The sequence below is a fragment of the Colias croceus genome, chromosome 6 (assembly GCF_905220415.1).
Source record: "Colias croceus chromosome 6, ilColCroc2.1".
Classification (NCBI taxonomy): domain Eukaryota; kingdom Metazoa; phylum Arthropoda; class Insecta; order Lepidoptera; family Pieridae; genus Colias; species Colias croceus.
In genome coordinates, this window is record NC_059542.1 from 6,534,412 (window position 1) to 6,544,999 (window position 10,588).

Genomic DNA, 10,588 nt, shown 5'->3' on the forward strand with positions numbered 1-10,588 from the left:
AGAAGCGAATCATTTTTGCAATAGAAAACAGTTAGGTTAGGTTAGGTTAGACTTTGATAAACAACGCACGAGCCGAGCGAGCAAAGCGAGCGTGCCGCGGCAGCGGCCGGCGAGTGCCAGAAGCGGATCGCTTTTTAAAAAACAAACAATTATAATAATATAGTAGTAGTTTCTTAAATTATTTTATTTAAGTCGCATTTTTTCTTAAATACATATAAGATATCCACATTTTCCATAGTACTCGTACCTCTTCGTCGTAAATTCTTTGCTAAGACTTTCTTCATAATATTGTTATTAAACGAATTATGAAGTTTTTAACTGGGAATAATTTAATTTTCGCCAGCGGCCGCCATCTTATCACATAAACACAGAGCTTGCAGCGCCTCTACCAACGATTAATGTAACTATTTTACGATATGATCAAATAATTTTGATCATTTCATGAAAAAACCGTGCGTTAATTGGCCATATCGTGAAACGATTTCTTATCATTGATCTGCCCAAACCACATCATGATGTGGCCAAACTAAATTGGCCATTTCACGATATGCGACCATTTCGTGAAATGGCCACTCATATCATGAAATGATCAAATCTACGATATGACCACGACATATCTACTATCTAATAACATTTTTGCAAATACCTTGCCATGTGATCCCATCAATGCATTTTATCTTTATTAATTTTAAGTAGGGAGTTAGATGTTCTTTAGCATTTATCTAGGATGTCGATGACAAAAAATACTGAGTTAATATTATTTTATCAGTCATTTAATGTAAGATTATTACAGAATCATCTTTTAATGGTTAGGTAATCAATAAAACACTTTTAATAATTAATGCATATATATTTTTAATAACATGAAAAAAAATAAACTGTTTAAGTGAAAATGATCGCAATAGAATGGAGTTAGCCTTCAATCACCACTTTCGTTCCTCGGAATTACAACAAATGCCTAATTGTTGATTAATAATAACTAACTAATTACATAAGTTTGGTGAAAGTGGTGTTTATAGTCGATGAGATAATTATATCAAATAGATTACAATCTTTTATCAGCTACAACCCTTACGTTTAATTAACACAGTCTATACAGAACCCACTGCCATACACAGTCAAGCCCGAATATAATACTCAATATTTAATGATCAACACTAACTAAACATGATTATACTGTACGAGCCTTATAATATTTATCAAAACCTCTGAGTAGTTTCAATTTTGCACGACCCTTAACTTTGTTTAAAGGCATCTTGTACTTGAGCCTTCACAAAACATCGTAAAATATGAATCACAAACAAAAAAGATAAAACAAACGAAAACCTTTCTATAATCACGTTAAAAAAACGCATGTGCATTTCCAATGATGATTAATTTTTTGGTAAAACAAATAAAAATAACAATAAATGCATTAGGGTCATGTCAAGCCACATATTTGATATCCAACACTACATAGACCCTTTATTTCTAGAAGCGACATCGTAAGGGTCGTACGAAATCGAACAGGCAGTGAGCGATGTGCACCGTTTATACACGAGGACGCAACAAGAGATAGTGTGCACAATTACAAAGTATCGCCTTATAGCCGCATTATAATTGCAGTATTAACACAATACTTCTATATTATTTAAGCCGTAAGCTAGCTCGTACTACGTAACCAGCAGCAAGGAGTTATTAACAATAATAATTTAAGTAACCTTTGATCAGACCGCCTATCAGTTTTTTATTGTATCCTATTTTGGATTCAGTGTTTTGACGATTTGATTAACTAAGCTTCAAACATACCCTCATTCAAAGCTGTTTTAGGTATTACGGTTTACTTCGAAATAACGCCCTAATACATTCATTTTCTAAGATAAGTAACATACTTAATAGGACTATTATGCATTCGTATAGATAAGCGATCAGATCAATGACATAAGATAGAAATTAAATTTCCAATCCTTAATGTTGCCATAATTATTACGGGTCAAATGTCCGATAGCGCTAAGTTTAAACAAAAATAGAATAAATATATTTAGTATCAAAAACAAATCACATGAAACAAACATTAATGACCCCATCGTACATGAAACCCTCAATAAGACAATTCAATGTATTTAGTAATGCCAAAAAGAGTTCCAATTTTCTTTAGAAAATAAGCGATAAAAATTGTTAACTATAACTACATATTAAATAAAGAAATAATATAAATAGAAGTAAAATGAAAGGCTTTCTCGAGCTTAGATTCATTTTGCCCTTGGAACAATGGTTTGTAATTGTCGATGTTATTTAATATAATTGAATTGTTTTTTATATTATTTGCACACATTGAAAATATCCCGCCTGTCATATATCGCACAGCCATAAATCTATCAGTCCTGAATCCAAATAATAATAATTTATAATAAAGTAATGCAATACTCGTGCTACAAGATTCCGATTTTATATTATTATCATTTAGGTAAATATTGCGTAAGTGCATTTACTTTGCATCACTCAGATTTTAAATTCGACAATTTACAGAATTATAAATATATATTGTTTGAGAATTGTAATATTTAAAAATCCGACATTTCGAAATACATACAATTTTAAAGAACATTCAATTAGGTATTTAGAAAGACCAATTTTATTATTCAACACTTGACCACAAGACACACTTTAATTTAAGATACTTATGTATAGATAAACAATTAAACAGACAAAAAGCAAGGTTACGATATGAGAAAGCCATAAACAGTCTTTGCATATTAATATTGTGCTGTTAACGTTCATTTTATAAATGAAAACATTTCAGATCAATCCTATTGGGCGCAAATTTTAAGTGATTATGGAAATAAAATATTAAAAAATAAATAATGTTTAATCTGTTAAAACTTAAGCATGTGAGTAGGTATTCCAAGACTTTACTTTAATAAATATCTCAAGTGAAGCCTGAAGAAAAATATCTTCAATGTTAAGTATAACTAGCAAAAGCATAAAAATGTTGTTTTCCTAATTTTGTTCTGAGCATCTTGAATAAACCCATAATAGATTTTCCTGGCATCAACATGGCAATACAATGTCTAATTATTTTTTATCAAATTGGTAACATCGACAAAATGTGATATCATTCTATATGTACATGAAATGATGTACATATATAGAATGCAATTTATGCTGTATTATTTTTATGACGTCTAAAAACTGCAGCCAGCATTCATATTGGCGTAACTTACTGACGAAATAAAAATTACGACGAACTTATTCTGATTTGGCGGAAATGCACTGCAATGCAATAGAAATTGCAAGCAACTGCAATGCAATAGAAATAATTAATTAGCACACGTTTCCATAATATTTTGCGAGTATAATAATTCTAGCTGGCGAAAAAGACAATTTTTAATTCAGTACACTCATATTCGTACTAGTGTTCATATTTGTAGTATTTAAAAGTCGTCGCGGGTAAGCCAGCTGACCAAAAAGCTAATTTTGATTTTCTAATGCTCTGTAATCTGTATGATTATGTTTAATCTGTAGAAGTCGAGTCCAAATTCCTGGCGGGTATCCTGACTGGTGAAAAGTTAATTTTGAATTTAGAACGCGCTCAATGCTGTTTATTCTTTTGAAAACGTGTCCAAGTTCCTGGCGGATACTGGCTGGCGAAAAAGTAGATTTTGAATTTGGAACGCGCTCATCGTTATTTAATACTTCCAGCACGTGTCCATGGGACTGGCTGGCTGGGTGGCGAAAAAAGCAAGATTTTGAATTTGGAACGCGCTCATCGTTGTTAAAACCCCTTCCAGACGACACAATTTAATCAGCCGATTTGATTGCCGATTGAATCGGGCCCAATTTGATCGTCTATCCACACGTACACAATTAAATCGCCAATTTTAGTTCTGCTCCGTTTCCGTTACTGACTGGACTTTTATTTTGCAACATGCCTCTTAGTAAAAAACAAAAATTGGGGCTGATTTTGGCTGTAACTACAAATTTAGAAGAAAGAAAAAGAAAAAGGATATGGAGCAAAGAATGGTTGCTTAAAAGAAATCGCCTAAGTCATATAAATATTGTTATAGAACTGAACAGTGTCGATTTCACAAATTGTATGCGGATGGACCATGACACTTTTAATGAATAATATTATCAGCTCTAGTAAGCCCATACATTACTAAACAAAGAGAAGACAAAATCAACGACAACATCCGCTTTACACGCCGCTTCCTCGCTGAATACGTCAAAAAATTGGCCAATTAGCGTCCACACCACCCAATTTGATCGGGCAATTCCAAGGCAATCGCAAATCGGCCGATCCCGACCACCCAATGACCTTGAATTTCATATTTCCGTCTAGACGACCCAATTTGATTGCCAATCTAGTCAAATTGGACGAAAAATTGTGTCGTCTGGAAGGGGTTTTAAATTTTAATATTTCGAGGACGTGTCCATGGGACTGGCTGGCTGGATGGCGAAAAAGCAGATTTTGAATTTAAAACGCGTTCATCGTTAATTAATCCTTCAAGGACGTGTCCATGGGACTGGCTGGCTGGATGGCGAAAAAAGCAGCTTTTGAATTTAGAACGCGTTCATTTTTGTTTAATCTTTCGAGGACGTGTCCATGGGGCTGGCTGGCTGGGTGATGGCGGGCGAGGGCGCGGGCGAGGTGGGCGCGGGGGACGCGGGGCTGAAGGGCGGCGGCTCGAGCGGCCGCAGCGCGCCTGCACCTCCGCCTGGCACAGCTGGCTTCACGAACCGCTCGCTGGCGCGACGCGCCTGCTGGATGGAGATTTAACGATTATTTTACAGTTTATTATTACATAATTATGTAACATGTAAGGGAATAATATGGATGCAGTGTCGAAATACTGGAATCGTTAATTTATTATTTCCTTATTAGTTGACTAATTCGTACTAAATGTTTTTAGTTACGACGAAAAAAACTTTTTTTTAACTGGATAAACTTCAAATCTCGTCACATTTTTCGAGAGAATTTTAATCAATAAAGAGAACTGATCAAGATACTTGATACTTATCCATCCATAGGTTCCATTCTATAGAGAAATTAATATTTTCGATATTCTATAGTATAGAATATCGAAAATATTAATTTCTCACTAAAACTTTGAAATAAAAACAACAATTATTTAAATGCATCTATGAACAACAAACCTGCGAGTTGAAATGCAGCGCCGGTCTAGACAGCGGCATTCCAGCGCCCGGCAGCAGCGGCGACGCGTACGGCGACAGCGGCCGCGACCCGCCCGGCGACGACACGCTACGCGACCGCGCCTGCACACAACATACGTGACATTCCAGAACGTTCGAGAATGTTCGAGAATGTTCTGGAACTTTATGTAGCAGTTCGAATACGAAATATTGACTCGCAAAGCAGTTACATTTTACTTTCTTTATTTTTATTGAGAAATATTGTAGAAAATATTTAATATACATATAAAACAAAAAGTGTATTAATTAACTTTTTAGTTTGCTATATTTAGTTGAGATGAAAAAATAAAGAACAAAAAAATTTCCATAAATATATTTTAAAAACTTACACATAGGGCTTCATTAAATTGCCTTTCCTCTTCCATTTCTAAAGATGATTCACTTTCAGAGAGATGTCTACACAGCGCTTCGCGTCTTTCAACCTGTTTGCGTAAAAATTTTCTATAAATACAGTGAATTTTTTTCAATTTTTAAATTTACATGCAATTTATGAGACAAATATTATACTATATTATGAATAGACCAGACATTATATATATAAATAAAACAGATAATAAAACATATTTAATAGACATAACAGTACCATCCGATTATAATATAGGACCAAAAGAAATAGAGAAATTAAGCAAATACCATCCTCTTAAAAATGAAATAGCCCGGCTATGGAATACTTCTGCAGAGATTATACCAGTAGTGATAGGAGCAACTGGAATCGTTGCTAAGAGTATAAATAAGTACTTAGATAAATTAGACGCGAACATCAACATACAAATATTGCAAAAACAAGCGGCTATACATTCAGTCACTATCATAAGCAAGGTGCTAGGTAACACAGTATTTATAAATAGAGATTCCGAACCTCCTCTTCCTTGAGGGTCTCAGGGCGGGAGTTAGGAATAAAAATAAAAAAAACCGAGCTACAGCTCGAGTAGAAAAGTTTTTTCAAAACCATCTATATTATGAAATGGAAAAAATAAATATATGATTAAACTACAAACCTCTTGTTGCAGTTTTCGGTGCAAGCGAATGTTTTCTTCCCGGATATGTTTCTCTTCTAAGGCAAAACGTTGCATTTTTTCTTTGTTTTCATTCTGTGATACTGCCAATTGATTTCTATTGCAAATAAGTAACATTATTATACGATTATTTAAAAACAGTAAAAGTCTAGAAAACATTGAACTCATCAATCGAGGTATTGTTATATTCTCCTTAATTTTCTTACACTCAAATTCACAGATTTATATGAATACTCATTGATCGTGCAACATCATTGTCAAATTTGCTTTGCAGTTAATAGATCAAACACTATATTCAAGGCTATTCCTATTTACTTAAAAAAGACTCAGTACCTCTGCCTTTCCTTTCAATTCAAATATTATAATTTACAACAATATGAATATAGCATGCAAATGAAATTAAAATAATTAAATATATTGTTTTACATTACCTTAATTTAACAACCTCTGAGCGTAGAGTTTGAATGTGATTACTAAGATTTGATGCAGTGTCACCATTGCTGATGTCCCTAACAGGAAATGGAAATATTATTCAAATTAATATTGTTCATAATACAGAAAACATCAACAAAATATTAATTTAAAATTAAACCAGATTAAATACATAATATGTTTCACCATGTTGTTTTTGTTAATTTTTCTCAAATTGTTAATATTAGCTGTTATTTTCGAGTGGTTTCAGACTACCGATTTATACGCTTGTTTAGGGTCGTTGTTGAAAACGTACGTAGGCGCGTATAGGCGCGCATTTAATAGCACAGGCGTTTCGAAGCTCGTATAGAATCTCCCTCTCAAGCAAATAGCAATGTTTCTTTGTTAGGGTGCATGTGAACACTAACCCGAAACTGCGAACGAGAACGCCGAAATATGACCGTTTACGCGCGTCCATTTTTTTTGTAGTGCTTATGCTAAAACGACAGTATACACTCAGAAGAATATGCTAATCTGAAACCACCCCTTCAAAAAAAAATACACAAGATGCATACAAGCAAATAAAAGTTACAGAATAGATAGTATATTACCTCGGACTAGCGGGATCCGACACAGGCTGGTCAAGCCTAATTTGTAAGGAACGTTTCTCAGCTTCAAGCTTATCCATTCTCTTCCATAGCCTGTTCACCAATGCTTCTTGTTCTTGCTCTAAAGTGTTCTCCAACTCAACCTATTTAAAAAATTAAAATAAGGTTTTCATATATAACTCAAGGCAGATATTCAGAACATAATATTAGCGATATTTTTTTTTTTTATATATATAATGTATATTTTTAGATTTTTAGCATATACCTAATTAAACTGATATTCTTTTTATACAAATTTCTTTTAATGAACAAGTTTTCAATTCACCTTTTCTCTTCTGAGTCTTTCTAAATTTGTTTGCTTTGCAAGAGTTTCTGCTTCAAGTTTTTCGATTTTCCTCATCAATTTATTCACTAAGCATTCTTGTTCTTGCTCCAATGTTTGTTCCAATCGACATTTCTCTTGACGCAACTGTAATAAATAATAAAAATTCGGACTTATAAATTAGAGAAGACATCAATTTTACTATAATGTACAATATCTAAAACATCTATCATTCCTCCTAAAATCCTGTAGTTAAGTAATGAGAAAATAATGTGTTAATTCTATTAATCCTTAGGGTGGAGTAAAACATAACTTTATCAACATCCAAAGTGCTATATGTATAATGTAGACCCTAGAAAATGCAATATGGGATGCATCATGTGTTGTCATGCATGAATGATTTTTTAGATTGATGCGGTCATTAAAAGGTGGCTAAGCTTTATCATAAATCTTTTATTGTCACTCAGCCAGCATTACATTTCACATAAACGCATATCATGTACACATTACCATCTAGGGACTACTTAAACCAACACTACAATGATTTTTATTTAACAAATTTTCATTTAAAAGGATATTCTCACAAATAATTAGGTTTACCCATTATTGAATCAATTATAGACAGTATAAAATATTAGAAAATCATATTTTTGCATATATTGACTGATAATAATGTAAAGTACTAATTAACATTGACAATTATATTGAAAATATATAATAGTTATATCACCTGATTCAACTTCCTAGACAAATCATTTGTTAAACACTCCTCTTCTCTTTCATAATGATGAGCGAGAGTCTCCTTTTCTTTCTTCAAAGCTTGAATTTTCTTTAATAGGGTATTGGATATATATTCTTCCTCCTGTTCTGCCTTTGCTTGCTAGATAAAACAATTTATTTCATTAATATTATGATTTAATTATAACTAGGAAATCACTCTAAAAACACTCCAAAATGTTCACCACCCTCAGCAGTGAGGATTTCGACTTATGGAGGATAATTTAAATTAACATTTGAATTCCAAAACTTATTCTAAAGATGTTATATCTATTAAAAGTAGATGAAAACTGGTTACTATCACAAGACTATTACTAAACATGGTTTGTGATTAGAAAAGGATACTTACTATAGACACTGACGCCTGCCTTAATGCACGATTTTCTTCCTGTAATGCTTTCACTCTCAATTTGTATGTGTCAAGTTCGACCTTAAGGACCCTGAAATAATGTAAAGCAATACATTTTTAATAAATTTTTAGAAAAACATATAGTGAGGCTGGACTCAAACTAACATTTTTTTCCTTACATGGCCTTAAGCTTAAGTAGCCTTGTACACACACAATCCCACCCCAGCAAACAAATTTCTTGTGCTGTATGTATGATACATTCAATGGACAAATAATTAATGTAATTTAGGTTAAAAAACTATTATGTGAGAAGTAACAGTGCACACAGGTACATATTTTATTATATTGTCATATAATCTATTTGGTATAATTAATAACTTACTGGCAATCTTTTTCAATAATTTTTTTTGATATGCTTGAACAAATACATATTTAAAACCTCTATAATGAATAGGTACGAAAAAATTGTGTATTGAATATTCCAAACTTATAATACATTGTTATTAAATTTTCATAAATGCGGTAAGGGGTGATACATTTTTAGTATTTTAGCGAGACTAAATTTTACTTGTAATTAAAATTGGATTGGATGGATTAGATTAACGTGAATTGCGGACCTGGCCATTAGTTTGAAAAAATATTTATTGTAAATACACTTTAGTACATGGAATATTCAGAATTTTACCTATTTTGTTGCTGTAATGATTCAATCCTTTTTTGCAGCTGGTCTCTAGAAACTGTGCTAGGAGGTAACATTGCTCCGCCGTCTAGAGAACTCGAATCACTCTCTGAAGCGGAATCGCCCATTTTGTGTCCTAAAATCAAGCTTACATTTAATCACAGCGCACTATAATACAAACTATACTGTAAAAATATATAATTTACCTGGAGAAATCACTGTATCATCCATTTGCACAGCACTGTTTAAAGACAGCAACAAAATGTCATCAAAAATGAACAAATAAAAAAATGAAAATATCGCTTAATGATTATAAAATTGCACAAAAGGAGTATCCGTATTTTTTTTTTAATTTGGATGTATCGTTTACTAGAATGCAATAACAAGTATTTAGAAGTTAACCAAATAAATTTAATTGCAACTGCAAGACCTCAAAGACCTCAATCCTATAGAATTCCGAATTCAGTCAGAAATTCAGATTTCTGATTAGTTTATTTTTTCATAAGTTGTAGATCGTCTATAGACACGAGTCCTTTGATCTTGCTGTACACCTGTGCTGTACACGAACCACAGTCCACAACATGCCTTGCTATTCTACTCACATTCGATTCTACTGCTACTATGCCTTGTTCTTAGATAATGAAAACAAAAGACTAGTTTAATAAAGATAAAATCTTGACTAGGAAAACGTTCTGAAAATCTGCCCTTTACAAATATCCAAACTATTTACAATTAATGTCGCAGCAAGGTCGCAGCCTTAGGTAGTTTTAGAGCGCATTATGCGGCATAATGCTTAAACGTTGAATGCTGTGGTTGAATGTTTCAACTACAGCAATGCTTCCCACAATCGAGCACTCTTAAAAGTAATGCGCGTGAATCGTGATGCGTGCAATCGCCAACTCAGTGACAGAATTTAAATTTTTCCCCATTAAATTCGGCATTGTGCGCCATTGAGTCGCATTATGCTCTGTAATTGGAAAACTTACGGGACTTAACTTATGGGCGTACCTATTCAGAAAGAAAGCTTGAAACTTATAAGCGCTTATCGGCGCTTGTCAACGCTGGTTCGTTCTACACAAAGGAAGCAGGTTGAAGCAGACCAAAACAAAATTTATATGGCAGCGCCCAGCGCTGACCACGCTTGTTGAAGCTTGTCGGAACTTGTTGGCGCCGTTCAGCGCTTATCAGCGCGTGTTCATATATTTTCCTGCGCGGGTTACTAGCGCTGACAAG

General features: G+C 33.4%; 1 protein-coding gene across 4 annotated transcripts; it reads right to left on the reverse strand.

Annotated features, from left to right (window-relative positions):
- Window positions 1–829: 829 nt before the first annotated feature.
- On the reverse strand, window positions 830–9,806 carry LOC123692854 (coiled-coil domain-containing protein 6). 4 transcript variants are annotated; one of them, XM_045637652.1, is made up of 12 exons: window positions 9,562–9,806; window positions 9,362–9,491; window positions 8,677–8,767; window positions 8,281–8,430; window positions 7,554–7,697; window positions 7,232–7,371; window positions 6,641–6,718; window positions 6,192–6,306; window positions 5,523–5,615; window positions 5,137–5,256; window positions 4,565–4,743; window positions 830–3,756 (listed from the first exon to the last, which is right to left on the reverse strand). In XM_045637652.1, coding segments are annotated over exons 1-12 (1,266 nt in total). In that variant the 5' UTR covers window positions 9,587–9,806; the 3' UTR covers window positions 830–3,755. The 4 variants fall into 4 exon arrangements, with proteins under 4 accessions (XP_045493608.1, XP_045493610.1, XP_045493609.1 ...); XM_045637654.1 differs by having other exon boundaries at window positions 830–4,743; window positions 6,641–6,709; XM_045637653.1 differs by having other exon boundaries at window positions 830–4,740.
- Between the last annotated feature and the right edge of the window lie 782 nt (window positions 9,807–10,588).

Excerpts from the sequence above, each read along its gene's own strand:
- LOC123692854 (XM_045637652.1), bottom strand. The coding sequence starts at position 9,586 with ATGGATGATACAGTGATTTCTCCAG. Across the intron at positions 8,768-9,361 it reads TCATTACAGCAACAAAATAG|GGTCCTTAAGGTCGAACTTG; the intron begins GTAAAATTCTGA and ends ACATTATTTCAG. Across the intron at positions 5,616-6,191 it reads ACCGAAAACTGCAACAAGAG|GTTGAAAGACGCGAAGCGCT; the intron begins GTTTGTAGTTTA and ends TTACGCAAACAG.